The 23,188-nt window shown below is 37.4% G+C and overlaps 1 protein-coding gene across 2 annotated transcripts in view; it reads left to right on the forward strand.

Moving 5' to 3' along the window:
* Window positions 1–23,188, forward strand: part of Slc44a5 (solute carrier family 44 member 5) — a 373,608-nt gene that overhangs the window by 168,320 nt on the left and 182,100 nt on the right. The window contains exon 2 of one of the 2 annotated variants that reach the window (XM_063258189.1): window positions 14,872–14,910. The exons of the other annotated variant lie outside the window; for it this stretch is intronic. Coding sequence (XP_063114259.1) covers window positions 14,872–14,910 — 39 coding nt within the window. The remainder of the gene's footprint in view (window positions 1–14,871; window positions 14,911–23,188) is intronic. 2 annotated transcript variants of the gene reach the window in all.

The following is a 23,188-nucleotide window of genomic DNA, read 5'->3' on the forward strand; positions in this document are numbered from 1 at the left end:
TTTCTAGGCATAGCAGAGATGTAAAATATAATGGTTGCTACTATTTTATAAGCCTACAAAAACAGAAGCAGTCCAATTCTGGTGGCATTTATAGTAGGAGGCATTTTTGTATTTTGGCATGATTTGAATCTCATAGTACCCTCATGGCAAGCTCTAATTTAGATCAATTTGTTCGGGAGAAATAAATGATAGGTTATTTATGGAGACCAACATGCAATCTGACGTTAAAACATGTTGGCCTAAAAATTAATGGAAGTAGAATGGCAGGCTGTTAACTTCCAATGATGAGCAGGATGCAGACCCAGCTAAGACAATCTCGCTGTGGCACTGAGAGGTCTCCTAACTGGTCAGAAAGCCTGGCACTGATCAGGTGCCAGTGAGGGGGAGAGCAGCATGTTCTCTGTTTGGCTGACGATGACAGGCACGGATTCAGTGGATGGAATCTGGGTACTAACAGAGCTGCTGGGAATTCTGGGGAGTAAGCCCCAAGCAAAGGGTAGAGATGCAGAACTGAGCTGGGAGCTGGACCCTGCGGCTTGTCTGGGCATCGGTGCTACTGTGCACTGGGACGCTACGCCACTGCTGCCATTGGTGCCACTGGAGTTGGTTTTCCTCTGTGCCTGCTGCTTTGTGCTGCCAGCACATTTTAAGTCCTGAGTGGCTTCAGCTGTTTGTCCAAGGGCTACGTCAGGTGCCCATGCTTGCGGTAATAGAAACACCAGGAAACTGAGTTTGCTCTTGAGGTTTATAGTGAGAGGCAGACTCTTCCGTCTTCAGATCTGAGGAATTGTCCACTTGTAGGAAGGGAGTTCAGATGATACAGAGCCAATAAAACATTTTTAAAAACCCCACAAATGCCCGCTCTAGCTGCTTAGATATGGTTTTCTGCCATACCACTTTGTAGGATTAAATGGCTCCTTGTTCTGTGTCAATTTTATTATTTTCTTTCAGATAGATTTACATCCAAATGACTTTTAACTAGCTCATTCATATACTTAGTTGAAAATAACTATTGGTTTTCTGTAGCATGGAAAGCCTGTTCTAAGTTCTTAGAGCTATAAAAATAAAAATGATGTATTCCTGGCCTGTCCAGGTGCTCAGGTTGACTTGGGGAGGGGTGAGGAGTTTGTAGGTAAACTCAGAGGTGAAAGACAGCTGATGCAAGCAGACAAAGAAAGCCTTCAAGGGGAGAAGGCATCTGAGAAAACATTAGACACATAGAAATGGAAGGAAACACGTTACACTTTGGAAAAGATGGCAGAGGAGAAAATGGGGTAATGGGGTTGTATTATGGAGCAGCAAGCTGTTTAACTGACAGCCACAGAGATAAGGCAGGAAATTTCAGTTAGGCCCAGATCATGCACAGCTGTTCTTGAATTATTGGATTTCAGTTCAAAGCCATTAAGGAAATAATTGGAGTTTGCATTGACTAGGTCTATGTGATAGAAATCTAACTGCGATTAAGGAAAATGAATCAGTAATAATATATAAAATGAATAGAAAGAAAAGGGAACAGAGAAAGAGAAGTTAAGAGATCAGATAATTCAATCCAGGAATATTATGAATCTAAAGTAAGTTTTGAACTAAAATACACATGAAGAATAAAGATAAGGAGATGGATTTGAGAAATATATATCATAGTTAAGGAAAAGATATTTTGTCTCTGATCACCATAATGAGAAAGGGGTTTCTAATAAACTGCCTATCATTGCTACCCCCCTTCCCCTTTTACTCATATTAGGGATTGAACCAAGAGTCTTTACACTGAACTACGTTTCCAGCAATACATATAGTGAGACAGCGTCTTGCTAAGTTGTTAAATTGCCACACTGGGCTTGAATTTGGGATTCTCCTGTCTCAGCCTTCTAGTGTGCTGACTTGTTTATATCTAGTACCTGAAAGAGTGACTACTAGAATAGAGCCAGTCCTTTTCTGAGCATCGCATTAAGATGCCATCATCAATTTTTGGGCAATGATGATATCCTGTCCCATCCAATGACCATATTAGTTCTTCTGAGGTAAGATTGGGATCTCCCCTCATAATAGTAAGAATTCCTACCATACATGGACTGCTTGTATCATATACTAATAGCTTACTTTTCTCGCATTGCTGATACAAAAATACCCAACACCCAAAATTAAGAAAGAAAAAAGTTATTTAGCTTACAGTTTTTGGAGGTTTCAGTCCATAATCAGCTGGCTGCAAAGCAGGGTGGCATTGCAGTGGGGCAACCTTCAAGGCAGCAGCCAGAGCAAAACAGGGAAAGAGCCAACCTCTTCTTCTTTATATTTTACACAGGCCACCCCCAACTCCCCACACCCGGCCCAGGGCCAGTGTAGCTCTCAAAAAAATCTCCTTGCCGTCCTCTTGCACAGGATGAGGATATTTATAAAGTAAGGATCCTGGCTTCCTACTGAGTCTCTCAGTTAAACTTCTAACCTGCTCAAGTTGACATAATGTATCAACCATAACAACCAAGCACTTTTCATGCCTCTTTTCTAAATCCCTACATCTGGAGAGGAAATCAGCACTGGTATCAGTATATGTATAAGGAAACTAGGAATTGGAGAAGGAATAGGGAGAGCTACCATTCCAACTCAAACCTTTTCTCAATAGTCTGCAACATTTTCCCCTACTATTTGGCCTGCCTTCCAACGAACTTCAATAAGAATGTAAAATAAAAAGTTGAATATCATAAAAGCAAAACAAAATTCACATATGCACATGTTTCAGAGTTAAATTTCCTTCCTCTGGAAAATTAAAACCCTGTTACAACTTGCTTGGTTGCTAAAGCTGGTAAGGATGCACCTTGAGTCTGAGGTCCTTATTGTAAACCTGTCTACACCAGGAGACTCTCGCTGTCCTTTATGGCTCCTCTCTGACCAGCTCCCTCTCCTGCTGAGGTGTAGGTAGGACAGTTAGTGGCTCCCTAAGGTCACTGTGCTTTGGAGTTGGATTGGATGGGGTCCAATATATTTTCCAAGAGCAGCAAAACCTCTCTGGTACCTTCTTTTCTTGTAAGTGGGCAAGTGTCATTTCCCTAGAGACAAATATAATCACTTGGAGGTCAAAACAAGAAACAAACAAACAAACAAACAAAAAACCCTGAGAAAATCACCCGAAAGAAAGAAAAGAGACACTGGAAGGGGTAAAGGAAAAAGCTAGATTGTTGGATGCAGTAAGACTTCTTTCTGGTGGTTTCTGTCCAAAGTGCTGCTGCTCTTGCTCTATGGCGGGACAGAGCCTGGACTTGCTGGAGTTCCCAGGCTGAGAAGAGCCCAGAGCACGGCACACTGATGCTGCACTGGTGTTGCTGGAGAAGTCTCTGCTAGGGCTGCTGCTACCCATCATCTTGACTGTCAATAGCACAGCCAGGACAAACCTTGCAGATCTGAAACAGGTTTCTTAATTAAGTTGGCCTGTCTGCTTGACAGCTCCTGGGTTCCTGGGAAGATAATTGTCTGCATAGACTCTGTCTTTTCCTCCCAAGCCTCCACCCCTTGGCTGCTGACAGCGTTCCTTTAAAATGCGATGCTTCTGCAAGTTCACACTCATTGGGGCTCCACAGCTTTATTGAGCATCTGCCACTTCCACATGATGCATTTCCCCCACATCTCTCTGATTTTAACCATTCCAGACTACCAAGTTGTTCACTGTTCATTCCTTTTATTGTTCAACCAATCGACCATCAAAAGCCTAATAAAGCTCCTTATGTGTGCACAGAGCGTGCTGGAACCCTAGCTGTCCTCTCCCATGTCGGGCTGCTTCTGAGCAGTGCTTTGTTGTCTTTTTCCTGTGCCTTTTGTGTCCTCTTTTACCTGGTTAATACCTTAATCTACTGTCTACTCCCAAATTGTGCTTAAAGAGCTATAAGAGATAAAGATAAATTTTAAATAAGGAAATTTAAAGGAAAGGAAAGTGAAATCGGATTTTAAAAAGTGATCCCAGCGGGGCAAGGTGCACTCACCTGTCACCTCAGCACCGTGGGAGGCTGAGGCAGGAGGACTGCAAATGTGAGGCTTGTCTGGGAAACTTAGCAACTTTAGTGAGACTTTGTCTCAAAATGAAAAATAAAAATGGGACCGGGGATACAGTTAGTGCAGAGGCTATGGGTTTAACCCCGAGGATGGAGGGGAGTTGAATTTAATGGAACAGTTATTATTTTAAACACTTTCTACTACCAAATGGTTTCTGTTTTGGGGGAAATGTATTTAGTATTTTCCAGTTGCCTGTAATTTTGAAGTGGATTTTTTTTGTGTATCTTTGTTATCTCCTGACCACAGTTGGCTCACTAAATTCTTCACTGTATGTGTTCTTTACAAGAAAACTACTACAGTGAGACACTGAACTTAAAATCATACTCCCTACAGTTTGATTCAGGAGAACATATTATTTGAAAGCAAAATTTTTCTTGACATTTTAACATTTCATCTTTTGTCTTCTGAGGTGTTCACACCTAAGGCATATCTCACAAAACTAAATACATCTTCTCTATTAACTTGTCGTATCACTGCCAGTGGACTCCAGTTCTTGTTACTGGAAGGAATTTGCTGTGGAAAAGCAAGCAATCCAACAAATATTTAAAACCCTCTTAAGGAAAAACTTTAAAAATATGGTAGGGAGTGGGGAGCTCTTTCTTAATTTGTTAATGTATAACTGTTGGGTAAAGGTTGTCAGTTCTGTATGTTCAGGGTTATATAATATCTTTAGAAACAAAACCAAACCTCTGCAGGCAAAGCAAAAGCAAACAAACAAAATGTTGTGGGTAGAACCTTTAAGCAAACAGATATATTAAAATTCTTAAGAATTCTGGGAAGTGTGACCCTAAGTATTTGAAATGCATGACTTTTATAAAAAGATGTGGAACCAAAGTGACACATACCACTCTCAAGTTCAAATTCTCTAAAGACTTAACAATGAGCTTCCAGCAAAGCAGACCTTTTCTAACCGCTTGATATCGTTGCTTCCTATACCCTGACCAACAAACCGTAGGAAATTGATGGTGCTTTAAATGGAAAACAGCAGTTAATTATAACTGGTTAACAGGTTGTTGGCAAAGTTTCAGCATAATGGGTACGTGAGTGTTTCTGTGCTGCATACTGAGCAAGGCCCATCCCAGGCTTCCTGGTAGTGTCACTCAGTGCTATGAACTTACTCTGACAGCTAGTGAACAGATAAGTGTGTTCTGGGAACAGGAAATGTGGAACCGCTAGCAATTTCCAAGCAGGATGCAAGGCAAATAGAGCCTGGTACATATTTACACTGAATTCCGGCTTCTTTGGTCATTAACAGGATGGTAGTAAACTAAAATAGGATGCAAAAATCCCATCTCTTAAAATTCTTGACTCATAGACCTTTGTCAGGTTATAGGATTAGAAATATTTGAATAAAAATAGACCCTTTAGGGGAAATAATCCAAAGCTAAGCAGGAGTTGAAAAATATTAACTTTCTTGTTGTATGTTAGATCAGTATTTCTGCTGGCTGCAGCTGAGTTGGTGGAAGACACACAGAGCAGGCAGACTGACACCTAATTTAATTTCAGCACCCATAGGAAAGGGCAGTAGGAGATGTTTGTGCTTCATTGTTTGCCGAGGAAGCTTGACCTTACTAAGCAGATTGGTTTACAGTGTGCACATGAGCTTGCTGTGTGAGAGAAATTGCTACAGGTGCTCATTCCATCGAGTACAGACAGAGCACTGTTTCTGTTCTCTTCCAGGCAGCTTGAATAACACCACCCACCCCAGAGAATGCTGTCTTCCAGCCTACGCAGAAAAAAGCGTTTGAGGAAAGAATCGAGATTTAATGCCAATGAATGGAACTAATTTAAACCTTGAGAATTTCACAGCAGGGAAAACAGAAGGGAGGCTTTACTATTTTGTTTTTTGTTGGTTTTAAATTAGCCATAAAGGTGGCAGAAATAGAGGCGGGCTGGTTTCCGCGAACTCAGTCTGTAGTAGAACACAGCTGTGCACAGCTACAACTACAGTCAGAATCTGAGCTCAGATTTCCCTTTGGCATTAATCATTGTGCATCCTGGAAAGATTCACATAGCTTTCTGAGCCACTTTCCTTACCTGTCCATGGAGCAAATATGTCTTCACTCATACACTTACGGTATCATGAAACTGCCACATATTCTAATAGCTTCTTACCTTGTAGAACTGGCTCCAGACTCCAAAGCCTTGTTTCTGACCTCCAGTTCTGTTAGTGATGTGAACATTTTCCCTAGTCAGAGCATGGCTAATGACTACAGTTGTGTGTGGAATAGGTTGGTTTGAGATACTGATTATTCACTGACACTAAATACATTAGATTTTATTTTCTAAGTTTTATCAGCACAAGTATTTTCTGGTGAAGAAACTTACCCAAAGACTGTAGTGTTTTTATTTGTTTATGCACAGTAGCTCACGAAAGGCCTTCCGAGTGGGAGACACTGTCTAAGGGGCGAGATGAGGACATAATGAAGGCTCTCTCCTGACCCATGATCAGTTGACAGTTTTGCAAGTGATTCAGGTGTGTCCATAGTTAACTGAAGCAAAGCCTGACTCTTAGAAGAATTGTTGGCAACTCTAACCTGGAAACAGCAAGTCACATCAGTTTTTACTCCAGAAAGGACATTTCCTTTTCCATAATGCTGTCCAAATTTTACATCAGACTTTGGATAAAAAGCTCATCTGATTATTAAGAGCGTGTGTGCATGTGTGTGCACACATACACACACACATTCAACCCAAATTCTCTTTCTTCAAATATTTCTTGAGTGTAATAATTTCACTGAGTATGTGAGGGAGGTCATAGTGTGACCACATTATTCAGTTGCTGTTTTTCTCCTCATTCCCTTTTCTGGTCACATGAATAGAAGTTTTGTGGTGATCCCTGATATGTGCTGCACCCACAAGTTGTTCATCAAGGTACTTTTATTTTTCCCTCCAAGCAAATAGAAGTATTCATCTCAGGTAGATTTCTGATAAATGGCAATTTTTACTTTTGTATCCCACGGGCTTTTAGGAATTTCAGATGAAGTTCATATGCAAAAATTCTATCTACCTGAAGGCTTTTCTTTTCCCTCTTATATTTTGAGCCCCACTTGGAAAGGCAGCAACAATCTAATGACGTGTGGGAAATGAGGGGTCAGAAAGTGCTCCCTTCAGAAGCTGCAGGAAAAACAGGGATCTTAGAAAAAGAAGAGGAACTCCCTAGAAAATTTCTGGACCGCTATGGCTCTACTGAGTCCAGTTCTGAAGCCACAGCACTCCACAGTGCAGTAGCTCACTGGCGATCCTCTTCTGTTGGGAGAAAAATCAAAACAAGTTTAATGTGGCTGTCACTCATTCGTGCTTTTTCACATGTGGCTTATGGCCTACAATAAAATGTCTACCATTTAGTACACTTTTATATCTAGAAAAAAGAGACCTGCTGCTTTTCTGCCTTCTCAGGTTGCAGTCTTCAGGCTGAAAGGGTATCTAAAAGACCTCAGTGGTTTCCTGTAGCACCTGTAGGGTCAGGAGTTTTAGATTAGAAGTACCTGCCACGTTCTATGTATGCTAATTAAAATAGTACAAAATGACTTTGTAATACATCATTAAATTTTTACATGAACATAATTACCATTTTAAAGCTATTTCATGATAAATAGTTGTGTTTTGAAAGAGAAATATTTGAAGTGAACCACATTATATTTGAAAGTAGTCCCATGAAAAAAAAATAAAAGCAATTTCCCCCTCAAAAACTTCAAAGTTATATTAAATTCCAAAGAGTTCATTTCTCATGCTTACTATTTTCATTTCTGCAAAATCTTTGAATTTATTCATTATCTCTTATTGAATAAGATTCATATTACGGAAGTAAAAGGAATGAAACTTTTAAGGTCTTGGTATTTTGAGTGTTCCAACTGGAACATTCTGGGTTATAAACTGTTTCCCTTGATTGATAGTGACAGATGAAATCAAAGAACAGGAAAGGTGATGTTTAGCTTTTGGTATGCAAAATCCCTTTATACATCAGTCCATACAATTACTGAGAAAAAAGTGTTAACTATATAAACAGAAATGTATTTCTTGGTATTAAATGAAGAAAACTGTACATGCCACAGTAATCCCAAAACCTACCAGCTCTCTTCAAAGCACTGAAATCCAGAAAATTAAGACATTTATACAGAAAAATTAATTATTAGAGAAGAGGAAGAAAATAAGTGAGGGGAAAGAGATATAAAGAAGGGTAATGGAGAGAAGACCATGGTCAAAATATGTTAATGGATATATGAAATTACCACAGTGAAACTCAATGTTTTATAAGCCAATAAGCACTAACAAAACTAAACTTAAATTAAAAAAAAAAAGTCTTCAATTTTAGTGTGTGACCAGAATCTGGTATCATTAATCTACAGGAACAGCAGCTACTCCCCTATCTAGATGAGAGAGAGAGAAAGAGAGAGAGAGAGAGAGAGAGAGAGAGAGAGAGAGACAGAGAGACAGAGACAGAGACAGAGAAGAGAGGAGAGAGAGGGAAGTGAAAGAGAAAGAAAAACTAGTTAAACACAGGATTTGTATTTTATGAAGAGCAAGTGGTCATGCCTTGCTTTTCAAAAAATTGATTTAACTTGACAAACTCTGCTTTATAGTTGAAATGCTTAGTTTACTTTTAATCTAATTGTCCATGGAGCTGAATTTGTTAAACAGTATCCTTGCTCTTTGTGTTTTATTGTACCATCTCTTCTGTGTTCCTCTTTCCTGCTTTTGTTAATTAGCATTTTTTATTACTCCCTTTTATCTCCATCAATGATTTAATGGCTACACTTTCGTTTGCTCTTCTAGTTGTGGTCCTAATCAATTTTGACTACTGGGAACAAACCTTTATAGACTGGATGGTTTCTAAACAGCAGGGTTTGTCTCTCACAGCTCTGGAGGCTGGGAATTCCAAGATAAAGGCTTTGGCAGATTTCGTGTCCAGTCTACATCCTGTTTCATAAATGATGCTTTTCTTATTATGCCTTCACATGGCAGAAAGACTGAGGAATCTCACTGGGGCTTGTTTTTAAAATAATGGTACTAATCCCATTCATAAAAGCTTTGCTTCTAGGACCCAAATGAAAGGCCCTATCTCCTAATTCCATTGCGTAGGTTAGGGTTTCAGCATATGAATCTGAGGGGCTGAAGACAGACATTCAAAACATAGCAATGATTGCGCTAAGGTTCAGGGTGTACACCTCTTTGATGTCATCAGATAATGTTATGCCACTCTGTGTTTAGCATAAGACTCTTACAATACAATATATCCATTACCCTCTTCCTGTCCTTGATCTCATTATTTTCACACATTTAAATTTCATGTGTGTTATTGACCTACAATACAATGCTAGTATTTTTGCTATAAGCAGCCTATTTCTCATTTCGAGAGATGAAAAACAGAAATCTGTTTTAGATTCATCTATATATTTACCTTTTCTGTTGTCTTAAATTCCTTTATTTAGATCCAAATTGTATTTGGTATTAGTCTCCTTCTGCTTCCTTTAATGCTAGCATACGGATCTTCTGACAATCAATTTTTCACTTTGCTGGTGTGATCAAAGTCTTTATTTTGTCTTCATTTTTAAAAGATTTCTAGAATTTCATGTTAACAATACTTTATCCCCCTTTGACACTTTACAGATGTCACCTTGTCTTAGATCTCACAAGAGGTGCTTCTGTTGTTTCTTATCTTCTTCCTCTGTGTATGTGTCTTTCTCAGGATGCTCCGGAGATTTTATTTTCTACTTGCCATTTTTCATCTGTTTGATTGTAAATTTTCCTGATATTTGTGCTTTTTCATGCTTATTCTGCTGGTGGTTGTTGAGATTATTGAGTTTGTGAGTTTATAGTGTTCTTTACTTGGAAAAATTTTATCCATATTTCTTCATTCTTTTTCTTTTTTTGGAAAAATTTATTTGTGTGTTTATTTTAAATTAAACTATTAAATTATGTTTTAAATTAAACTGTAATAATATAAAGATTATACACTTATGGGGAACCATGTGATACTCTGATGCACATGTATTTCTGTAATGTTTCTATCAGGTTAAACATATCTTCCTGTTCCTCCTTTCCCATATTTTGGAACCCTAACTATGTATTATTGGAACATTTTATGTTGTGATGTTTCTGACATTTTGTTCACTAATTTTAGGCCTCTCTGCCTTTCAAACTCTGAACTCTGTCACTGAGCTCTTTCGTCTGAGCTGCTTCAGACTGTAATCCAGACAATTGGCCTCACAATGCTTCGATTCATGGTGGAGAGTAGAAAGGCAAACAAAGAAAAGAGGCCAAGTATCAGGGACTGCTGACTTTATAAGAACCTTCTTTTGTGGCAACTACTCCACAATGAGAACTCATAAGAGAAAAACATTGTGTTAGTGAGATCCCTGGTCCTGTAACAAATAGCTGAGATCAAACACCTTATGAAGAGAAAAGGTTTGTTTTGGTCTCCAGTTTTAGAGGTTTCAGTTTACAAATGATTGGCCTCATTGTTTTGACTCTGCGTGGGCACCTTATGGAGGGAGTACATAGTGGAGCAAGCCAGAGAGAATGGTCCTACAGTGCCCTTTGAGGGCACTCCCTGAATTACTAAAACCTCCCTCGAAACACTGCCACACTAAGGTGTTGCACCTCCAGATAGTGCCACTCCAGGGAGTGAGCTTTTAATGCGTGGTCCTTCAGAAGATACTCTAGATCCAAACCATAGAAAAATTAATCACTCATGACAGCTTTGCCTGCATGATTAAAACCCCTTCCACTTGACCACATAGGGGACCAAGCCTCCACACGAGCTTTGGTGGAAATAAACCATTGAAAGATGTGAGTTTTAACTTGTAGGACAAGATGACAAAAATAACAAACTCTAAAATATGCATATTTCCAGAAGTTTAGTGACCAGAATTGTTAATATGATGTCAGAGGACAACTTTGGGAAAGTTGCTATCTCTTTATAGTTTATCTGATAGAGACCACTATTTTAGGGATAGGAAATAGTTTCACTTCAAATAACAACTTTGATTAGAGTGCAGCTGCTGTGTCTGCTGTAATCTAGAAGGATTCTGAGGCATTGCTTTGGCTCAAAGTGTAGAGTGATGTGATCAAAATGTTTGAGAGGACCCAAGGTCCCCTCGTGGAAGCCTTTCATCATGGATCCTCCTCTTTGTTCTATGTAGTAATAGAGCTTACCTCTCCTTCCTCTCGCTCAATGAAATCCATTTATTTTATTTATTCAGCAGGGATTTATTGAATGCATAGTACCTTAGTGCCTGGTACCATATTATGAACTAGAGATGTAAAATAAAATGACCCGGGTCCTTGCACTTAAAGGATTTAGACAACAAAACAACAGTATCAGTGCATTAAAAATTCCATATTTTTATGCATGAATAGTAGTCTGAAGTGCTATGTTATCTTTTTACTTTTTCCTCATCAAGTCCTTTTTCATTTTGCATCATCAAGCTCAGTGTAATTAAATATCAAAGGCATGCTAAAAACTGTCATTCTCAACTCGTTTGGAGGTCAAGATGAAAAATCTTACAGAATTCATATATCATGGTCAATTGTCATTCAACAGAGAACATGGTTATTTAAGTATGTAGGCTTTGATGAGGTGACAGCTATATTTTGACACACATTCCAAAACGCCATGGCAAAGGGAAACTAATATATATCATTGTGGGATGGCAGCTATTCAGAAGAAAGATGGAAACTATTTCAGAAAAATTTCCATTAAAGTAAATCTGTACATAGATAATGATCATTTTTCCTCTTTATTTTTATGGTCCTCTCCTTCCTCCTATTTCTTGCCTCTTTGGGGACACAATAGAATTTTCTTATTTTTAATTGAGGATAATGTTTTCATTCTCTTTATATATTGTGAATGGACACCATCATGGCTCAGAGAGTATGAAAGAGAAGGCCCTCAAGTTCTTTATCTGTCTCACCTTCACTTTTTAATCCTTACGTTCAATCTTTAATCCTTATCTTCAATTCATTGGATACTTCAGTTCATCAGTCAGATGACCGACATACTTTTTCTCTTCTTGGCTTGCTAAACCTGTACTGAAGTGTGACTTGTTGCTTTCCTCCAGTCGTTAGAGGGGAAAATATCATCAGACATTCTCCAAAGGCAGATGAATATGTGTGAAGTGGAGAACTGACCAGCTTCTTGGCATTAAACAATCTTTCATAGCCTACTTCATGGCTGTATTTGGTTCTTCCAGTTTCACTGACTTTGAGACCCTCTTCCTCTTCAACGTATGCTTACAGTAGTATATCAGGATGACTAAGACATTGAATGTCATTGTTTTATCTAATCTGCTCTCATAGTTTCATGGACCTGGATTAAACTGGCTTAAACTATGAATCCAGGGTGGAAAAATGGGAGAAGCTATTAGATCTACAGTTCAATTTGAATCCCTGAAACTTCTGTCATAGTCTGTACTTTGGTAATCAGGTTTCCTTAGTTTTTCCAATATCTTATTATGATGGCACTTCGTGCATTCTTGATGCCTCAAAATATATGGTACGATTTTCCTACTCACTAGACTAAAACCTATTCCAAAGAAGGGACAGGGTCCTGTTATTTCTTTGTGACCCTGGTGCAACATTTTAGAACAAAGCAGGTGCTCTGTATCTTTATGATTCCCTCCTCATGGTCATCATTACTACCTTTTTTCTGTCATGTGCGAAGTGCTTCATATGTGGAATGCTTTTCCTGACCCTTTCTCTGTTGTCTTTTTCTGTATTTTCTTCATTATATTTTTCTGCGGACTGAATCAGGTAGAACTCCAAACAAGGTCACTGGAGCATAGGATAATCATTTTTGTTGTTACAGTAGCAACAGGCTGACTACCATCATGATATCAGGTCGCATTTGATGAGAAGTGTGTGATAGAAAGGCATGGTGGCATGTGACATTTTAATATGAGCACTGAGTTCACACTATATGGTACTTGAATATATTTGGGATAGTAAAGGCAAGTCTACACATCTGAACATTTAGTGTACCTCTCAGGTACACTGTAGACACATGCCCTTGCACATTCAAATGAAACAAACAAGAGACAGCCATTTAAAAAATACTTTGGACATTTAGTTTGGTTTTCTAAATCATAACTACGAAGTCTTTGTTCTCCAAGATCTACTGTCCTAGTGAATGGGAGACAGTATTGTTAGTTTTTAGGTGTGTGCGTACAAAAAGGGCATTCCTGAAAACATTTTATGTCATCTTTATTTTTGTGGTAATTTGGCTCCTACTACAGGCCAATAATTACTGTATTAGCTGCAGTTGGACTTTGAGACCTAAAGAGCTCAATTTAAATTCCAGATCCCACACTACTGACAGAGTGAATCTGAGGAAGGATTGGATCCTAGGTTTATGTGATCCTTGAGAGCCTTAATTCCCCCCTCTCCCTTTCCCCCCCAAATTCCCATTTTTGAAGTGAAACTGATTGTAATAAGTACTTCAAGTGTTTGAACATCAGAAGTCATGACAATGAAGCACAACACATGATACACTGAAACGCAAAATTTGTTTTTTTCTAGTTATTGTTATGTTTCCCAGTGAACACAATTTACGAATATTCACTTTCCTGGAATCTTTATTCCAAATGAACTCTTAATAATTTGTCACATTAGAGCTTTATGAAAAGTATCCATGATGAGCCCCGGTGGTGTCATTTGTGCCTAGCAAGTCCATAGTAGGAATTCCTTTCAGTGGTTTTACTGAGTTTGCCAGTTGATAAAGCACTGGAGAATGCAGTGTTCATTGGAAGTTTGAACATTTCTGTTTAACCTGTGTGATGTTTGACGTATTAGAACGCTGTTACTGCTTCTGGTGGAGCAACCCTCCAACATGCATGGTCCCAAATAACCAGAGCTGTGCCTTCCAAATTGAAGAAGTCACATTCCTGGGTGCCATGTGGAAATTTATGTAACCTGAAGACTCCTATGCTTTGGTCCAGCTGGGGCCCTTGCATTTTATCTTTTGTTCCGTGGTCTACATTGGGTATTGTGCAAATCATTAAAAGTTCTTAGTGTATATATATATTAAGTTTTTCATGACTAATGTTTATTTTGAGATTTAAAAAAGGAACAGAAAAGGAAAGTTAAAAAGTGCCTTATTTTGTGATATTTTATTTATTTTATTTTATTTTGTGATAAATTTTATTGTGAGATAAATTTTGTGTGTGATGAATTTTTTGAGTCTGTGCAAATGACCTATGTTGTATAAGATTGGATCAAAATGGGACAGTTAACAGCCGTATTTACTGCCTTCTCAAGTTGCATCCATCCTGCACTTCTTGCCTTTATTTTTGGTTAGTTTTGTAAGATTAAATACTTATTATCAGTGGCTTTGGTTACTATACAGGCATCACACCCCCACATCCCACACTCCATCATCAGGTCTCGTGAGCAGATTCAACCAAACCTGAATCAAAAACATTATGTAGTTACTGACGTATGCTATAGAGTGAGGCTTACAAGGATGTTAGATGTCTTTATACACTTAATAATCCATACGGTCACCATTTATATATAACATTCCCATTATATTAGGTATTATATGCGAGAATAGATTTAAAATAAAAGGGAAGATAGGCAAAATGTATTCTGCTGTTTTGTGTAAAGGACTTGAGAATTCTTGGAATTTGTATACAGGGAATCCTCCAAGCAGCCAATCTCCACTAGGTATGGAAGGATGACTATATTTTTTCCAGCAGTCTAAATGAAGTTGCATTATTCTTTGTGTAACTGTAAGGACCATAAAGAATGTTTTAGGACAGGGAGAAATGGGTACTGAACTCCAAGGTCACCAACCCCTATAAATATTTATTTGCCCTTTGTGCTTTTTCCTAGAACAAACATCTGACAAGTCTGTTGAGGAACAAGTCTTTGGTAAGTGATAAAATTAGCACTGAGTTGGATTAAGATACACATTAGTTTATCCATTAAAAAATATACGCTTCTTTCAAAATCTAGAAACACCTACATAGTTCCTAAGTACAAGAAACTGCTACCTGAAGGTTGTCAGGTTCTTCTTTGAAGGAGCAGATTTCTCATTTCTGAAGGGAGTTCCTTACTTTGGGCTTTTGAAAGACTTGCCCAGGAAGAGCATCTTGTAGCCACTGGTAATTTACTGCTTCTTTTACCCAATACACCTCTTATGCTTCCATCTTTCCATCTCAGCCTATGACTGTGACACACACAAGCCTTAATCCAGTCTTTTTATGAAAAATCTCCACAGTCGAGTTTTCCTGACACTGAGTATTTCACCCCATCCTGTCGTGTGTCTAGCTCTCTCTGTAGCTGAGCCCGTGCAGTGCAGCCTTGCCACTCACTGATCTGTGGTCTGAAACTCAGCAGTCTGGGCAGCCCCTGGGAGTTAGAGATGTAGACACTCCAGCGCTGCCCCAGGCTTGCTGAAGCAGAACCTGCATTTTTCACAAGTTTCACATTTCTCAGGTGGCTCATGTGCAAATAAAAATCTGGGCAGCATTGTCTTCTACAGTTGCTCAGCTTTTGTGTACCCATATTGCCCGGAGAGTCACAAATATGGACTTTTGTGCCCTGACACTCAATGTTACTTGGATCCCAAATCCTCCACTAACAAGATGGTGAGAATATTAAAGATCTACTAGAACATTTGAACTGTGGCATTATTTTGAGCTGTGGCCACCATGGTGAAGTAACTGTCATGTTAATTAACTTGCATCTTTTTACAGTGTATGCAAAGATTAAAACTTCACACTGTACCCAATAATTGTGCATAATTATTATATGTCAATTAATAAATTTATAAGTTATTATATATGTTTTTTCTTCCTCCATACTCAAATACCACTATTTTTTGTGTGCTTTGATTTTGCCACTTTAAAGTACTTGCTCTCTATTTATATAACATTCACAGCATCAAAGTTCTTTCACATACACTTTTTTTTTTAATCTGCAAATGATTCTACAATGTAGTTTGGCAGGCAATATAATATTTTTAAGAGAGTACTTTGCAAGTTCTATTTATACTTTTCTAACCTTAGAATTGAGATAAAAAGTGGAACATATTTTGGGAAAATGTAGAAGGCAACCATCATTTTGTCACCCAAATATCAGTGAATTCTTCTGCCTCAAACTGTATCATGGATCAAAATAATTTTTTGCTCTGTATGAGCTGAGTTATGTTCTTATTCATAAACCTTGTCTTCTCAGTTAGAGATCTTATACAAATTCCATTTTCCCATAGAAGGTGTAAATGGGGGAAATGCAATGAATTGTGGCTAAATCAGTGCAGAAACTGTTTTGCATCCTCTGAAAAGTACATTTATACTGGGGGAAACACTCCCAGATCCTAAGAGTGTTCCATCTAGAATTTGGTATGTTTGATTGAAGAAAGATGCCACCAAGATTGGGTAAGTGGTGCCATTGCTGTATATCCTACTGATTGAACCTTAATCATTTATATATTTTTGAAGAGATAAAGAAAGCTCATGTTATGCCATAAGTGAGTTTAGGGAACTTATACTATTGTTGAAATTAACTGATATACAACATACCTCAGTATCTTCTATTGCAAAGAAGATAAGGCCTAGAGTAGCCAGCAACTCATTCTTATTTGAGTTCACTCCCGTCTATTAAATTCTTTCTGAATCTGGGACTTTCATCTGTGTAACCACCTCCAGGCACTAGATGTTGCAGTTATTTTGAGTCTTTCTGACATGATTATCCTCTACATATAAACATATCTTAGTACCAGATACCTGAAATTAAAAAAAAAATTCCAATAACTCCTCCTGATCCTCCAAATACCACCTCCTTTCTTTAGGAATTGTTACAGGCACAATGCCACTTTTTACCTTCCTGTTCTGTCATAATTTACGCTAACTGGTGGAGGATGTTATTCTGGAATACTTCCTGGAAGAGCTGTTTATCCAACTCTCAAAGATCTCTATCTACTTTATTCTTTTAATCAGCATTCTTCTAGCCTTTCTCTCTGGAGCATTTTATGTAGTCACTCTTTGTTAAAATTACATTTTTTTTGCTTCCACATTCTGGCATTTCTTGTGTTATCTTCCTCTCTGTCCAATCTCTAATGTGTAGGTTCTCATTGTTGAAGCACTTACCGGATGAATTTTCTTTTTCTAATTTTTCTGCTGGTTTCCCATGTATAATACCGTGAATACACTGTTAATTCCTAAATAGAAACCTGCAACCTGATTCTTCTCTCTTGCCCCAGACTTGTATATCCAGCTTTGCATCCCACCACACCTGCTCTTGTGCTTATGTACCCGTCTTTGAAAACGTGTCACGTCTGACAACCTGCAACACTTCATTCCAGTCTCTGTCCTTTTTCCTTTGGACAATTTTGATGGCCTCCTACTGGTTTCTGTCCTGTGGTCGTAGCCCTGCTCTGCTTCGTTTATCAGAGCAGCTAGGAGGCTCTGTTCAGCTAGTTTCTGTTCTGGAAATCAGAAAGTGAATTGAACAAATAACCGACTAAATCTTAGAGCACAGGTACTAGTGATTTCATATTTTCATCATAATCAGTATTTATTTCACTTAAAGTTAAGTTAGTGAAACTTATTAAGTTAGTGAAACTTAACTTTATTAAGTATTTATGACATAAATATCAGAATCGCAGATGAGCCTCCTGAACAGAGTTGATGTCATGTATACTGACTCATTTGACCCCCACAATTTGATTCTGAAATTGTGACTCAATTTAAGTATAAAGATTTTGTAAATGCATTTATAAATGCCAATATTTAATCACCATATGTAGTCACTCTTTGTTAAAATTTAATGCACCATAATTTATGAATTTGATTCAGTAAAAATTTTGAGAGGTCTTTTGGAGTAAAACCTGTTAATTTTAAATATAACAGTATTAAACCATGGTTTTGACATTTTAATCTACTCTACTTGTTTTAATTGGATTACAGTGTTTACTGTGTCAGTGTTGAAGACACTGATATGACTCATTTATGTCATTTCAGCATCTGTGGCTTTTAAATTCTTATTGGTCATATTTCACACCAATTTTCAAACCATTTTTCTGATGTCAAATTTACTAAGAAGATACTATTCTTTTACCATTTTTGTCAATAAATATTGTTATGAGAAATTTTAGCTAGTCTTAGTTTTATTTTCTATCAGTTGTTTCTCTAAAATTTTAATTTTTTCCTAAGTCAAATTTTGCTGTTTGTGATCACCAATTGTATGATTCTTCTAGTTGTTCTGAGTAGTTATTAATTTGGTTTAAAAAGAACTTCAGTATTACTTATATCCTTAGCATTCTGTTTTATTTTCTCATGGTGATACTCACCTGATCTTATTTTATTTGTGCTAAATTGTATTTTTATTGAATATCCTCATTGTCAAAATGCCAAGGTTAAAATGTTCTGTAATTTTAATAACACATTATTTTCCTCTCTCACTCACGGTATCAGTGTCAGCCAGAGTTATAACTATTGAAAATTCTTGCTTAATAGATTGGACTGCACATGGAAATAGTGAAGGCCTTAGAGGCAGCTCCAGGAACAAATGTAAATTTAAGGGAAAAGGACACATTTCTCTTGGCAAAATATTTTATGTAAATTTGACCTGCTATTCATTGGGCAAGAGCTCTTCCTTACCTTTGAACTTTTATATCCAATGGCAATCCTATCTGGTGTCCTCTCTCGGGTAGACAGACTGTCAGTAGGCACAAAATATTGCAATCAATTTTTTGTTCATCCGTGTAAGAAAGAGCCTTTAGAAGCTGAGTGAATAACAGCAACCAAAAAAAAATGACTCTCTTACAGCTAGATGTTTCATTTTAGCTTTGGGGAGGTTAGTTTAAGTTATTGATTAGTCCCTGAAATAGTGTGGGCTATCTGCCTAACTTCCAAATAATTAAAACAGATGAGGTGACTACTAGTGTCTTCAGGTATGTTTAAATGACAATCACAGTAATACACTTCTTATAGTGGTTATTGTGTGTAGAACACTATTCTTTCTTCCTGTTTCCCATATGCTTACCCATGTCTACCCATTTGATAAATAAGGTGACTAAGGAATACAGACCTTAAGTAACTCACACAAAATAAACACAGTGACAAATTTAATGCACAGTACACAAATTTTTTTTGCATAGAGTTTTAGGATATATCTTGTTTTTATGTAAAAAGGACTTTGATTCTCTTCCATAGGACATGGGTGATCCTATGATGTCCCATTGACATGGCCTTGCAGTACATAGATGGACAGAGAGAAATTTTGAAGTATTTGACTACAACAGGGATTATCCTTATCCTGTGCTTCATGACAGCAAATCCCAGCAGGAAAACAGAAGTGATTTCTCCATGTCAGGCAGTGACCACAGTCCTACTCCTTCTACTTGTACCACTTCCGGAACTTGCTTTGTTGGTTCATCCCCATAGTAACCAACCAATATTGTAAAACTCCTGTATTATCACGTGGTTAGGTGGACAAATTACATTTGAGTGTTAGTAAATTCCTGGAACATAACTCAGAAAGTTTCATTTCCCTGTTGTGTCTCTGTCTGTCTCTGCCATCTCTTATTCTTTTTTCTCCTTACTCTCATTCTGATCCTGAATCAAACTACTCTCCTGGGTGACACTCAGCTTCCTATTTGTTCTCTGCAGAAAATCATATGCACACTTATGAATTTTGGTTGAATGTTCTGAATGCAACCTGTGTACAAGTATCTCTACTAGAATTGCTCTGGTTTCTGCCCAGGAATATTACTACTTCGGTCTCTGTACAGACTCTGTACAGTCTTTTGAGTTTGACTTTTCACCTCACTGTTTGTTCTGTACTCCCTGCACTTTGGTTCAGTCTACAAAGTCTACAAAGGGTGTATTCCATGACCGTTTTTTTTTTAACTCTAGCAGTGGTAGGCATTTATATCAGTATCCATTTATGCAGGACCTGTTAAATGCCGATGTTTGGAGAGCAGAGTACCTTGTGGATCATCTTTAATCCTTTCATTTCAGAGATCAGAAGGATGAAACCCATAGAGGCAAAGACCTCACCCTGAGTCACTCACGTTCTTAGTGCTGAGCCAGGAGCAGAATCAGTCTTAGAACCTGTGCTCTTTCGCCTTTACACTTTCAACTTGCAGGTTTGATTGTTCCCAGGCTTTCACACTGGCTTACATTTCCCCTAAAATGTGTCCCCCAGCTTTATCAAGCTGATAGAAAGGATACTCTACTGTGCAAAACAAGTCATGATGCTTACCTTGTTTTTCCAATCAGTGATGAGGACGTCTGTCATACCTGCACGTTAACCAGAGTCCCCATCTATTTGTTTCTACTTGCTTAGCCACACATTTGCTTTTTATTACAGTTTGGCTTGACCTCCTGTTGGGAGGAAACAGAATAAATAAGTATAAAGTAAAGAGGTCATGAATGCTTGCATGTAAACTATGCAGAAGAGATTATCTCTAGGGATTTATATTCACAAATCTGTGGTCATCTTAACAGAAAACCATGCTTGGGATATAAATATGCCCCCAAGGCTGGGTCCATCCCAGCAGGTGGGAAGAGAAAAGGGGGTATAAATGCAGAATTGTTTTAAATAAAAGAAATTCCAATAAATTAATTATTAAAGTTATACTCCTCTTTCACAGGTAGTTACTTCAGATGAAAATAAGTTTATATCATATTGTGGAAATACAAGAATAAATTCCTCCTTTTCTGTCAGAACTGAGCAATAGCCTGCTGTATTAATTTGGGGCTGTAATGTTCTTTGCTGTGTTCCAAACCTGACTTAAAACCACAGGATAGATCATTGAGGAGTACGGTTTTCCACTCCTTGAAGGAAGCTCTTGGTTCAGACAGATGTGCTCATAATGGGAAAATCTAACCTCCTGAAATAATTTTATTTTTGAAACATAGATAGAGCAGATCTCTTCAGGCTTTGAAGAGAAACCTGTGTGCTGTATGCTGTGTTGCTGACAGGTAAATGTCGACCACAGCTTGAGAATGTGAGCTGGAAATAAGTAACAAAGCCAATGGATAGAAATTTCAAATGGAAATCTGAAAATTAGTTAATATATTGCATCTTTATTGTTCATTCTAGTAGTTTTACTTTTTAAAATACTAGCTCACTTGCTTAGTTATTGAAAAGTTAATCAATAGTTATTGAACTAAATCTAACTAGAAATCTAGGAAATTAATACATTCCAATGTTTAATTTAGGTTGTATGAAAATTATTATTAGAATATCTACTTGCAGATATTAAATTTTTTCACAAATAAAATAATAATGTAATATTGAAATATTAATTTCTATCATGCAATACTAAGGACTATGTCACTTCCAATGAATCATTATAATTTCCATTTAACCATTGTATTGAAAAGAACAAAATCATTCCAGTTTTTTTTTCTTCAAAGTTTGGGAGTTTGAGTCATCAATAAAAATAAAAATATGGCAAAGAACATTATTTTAAAAATCTTTCTGATATAATACTGGAGGATTTTTATATTTGAAAGTATTTAAGTGGTAAAAGAATGGATTGTTTTAACCTTTCCTTAGAAGTATTCCATAAAGCACAAATGAGAGATATGTCTCTACCAGCAAAATTTATATTAGAATTTAGTGTTGTTCATTAATCTTATGTGCACTAAGATAATGAGTACACTTAATATTTCATATTGAAACCTTCATATTCTAGATTGAATGTAGGAATGCAATAAACATGCAAGAAAATTTTCATAGTTGTGTATTCCTGAAGAAAGAGTTCCCTTTAATAATAATAAAAACTTCTTGGAATATGCTTCACCAGCAGCAGTGTTTATTTTGAGCATTCAAAGTACTAATTTCTTCTGCATTTGTGAGGGTAATGTGTGCAAGTACCTTATGTGTGAAAGGCAGAGAAGCCAAGTAGAACTGTATTGTTATGTATCAAAGTAGCACTGAAAGTACACTCTGTAAACATTTCTTCCGGGAAAAGTTAGTGCATCCACCTAAAATCACCTATAAACACTTCCATTCCCTTGCACACTCTTTTATATCTCTGTCTGGCCTTTGTCTTAGCATCAGCACCATCCACCAACAGATTCAGCAGGTGACACATCTGTCAGTCTTATGTGACAGGTTTTCTAAACTTGGTCTGGGCTGTGGATCCTAGGGCTGTATTTGACCAATTCTGGCTTTTCGGAATTATTGACAAGGATGAGTCCTGCCCATCCAGTGACCCCAGAGTAATTCTAAGGATCATAAAAGCTGTATATTTCTATGCACTGGTAACAGAGTCACTGTCTCCAGATTCTATCATGGATTCTTGTTGCCATGTCTGCTTTGTGGGCCAAGGTACTGCAGACAGCCCCATTTTTTTAGAGTCCTTACTGGGACTTGACTGCCTAAAGCTTGATGCTAGGCTTACCAACGACAGTGTGCACTGCAGACCTAATAGAAACCACACTACCCAGTTACAACATTTGAATGAAAATTAAGAGGCAATCCCATCATCCTGAGAACCCAGAAGGAAAAATCCTTTACTCACTAAAACTTTTCTGTAAAGAATACACATAGTGTTTGACCCTTCAAACGCATGGAATCCAATGCGAGGCTGCCAGGATGAAGGAAGTGTCAGACAAGTATAACACCATAGATATATTAATAATGCTCTACAAAATGAGACAGAGATCTATAAATTGTTTGACATTTCACAGTAGTCATCTTAAAGTAGCTTAATGGGAGTCAAGAGAACATATTTAGACAACTAAACAAAACAAAAACAATACATAAGCAAAATGAACAACTAGAAACCACAAAGAGAACCAAATGGAAATCCTGAAGATGAAGAATGTTATGATCAAATTGAAAAATTTAATAGGAGGTTCTTTCTGCATAGAAGAAACAATCAGCAAATTCAAAAAAAGTCATTTGAAATTAGAGAAACAAAAATAAAAAAAGAAAAAGAATGAATAAATCATGCAAGATTTATGAGACACCCTGCAGCAAATGAATAAATGCTTTTTATTTATTCCAAAATGAGTTTTGGAAAGAGAAGAAAGATAAAAGAAGAGGAAATCTTATTTAAAAGAACAGTGTATGAAAATTTCCCAAATTTTAGGAGAAATGCTAAAATCTAGATTCATGAATTCCCAAATTCCCAAGAAAGACCAATGAAATATTTCCTGAGACGTACCATGATCAAATTATAAAAATC

Source organism: Cavia porcellus, unplaced genomic scaffold (assembly GCF_034190915.1).
Source record: "Cavia porcellus strain 051 isolate PalLab524CR breed Dunkin Hartley unplaced genomic scaffold, mCavPor4.1 scaffold_1, whole genome shotgun sequence".
In the NCBI taxonomy this organism is placed as follows: Eukaryota; Metazoa; Chordata; class Mammalia; order Rodentia; family Caviidae; genus Cavia; species Cavia porcellus.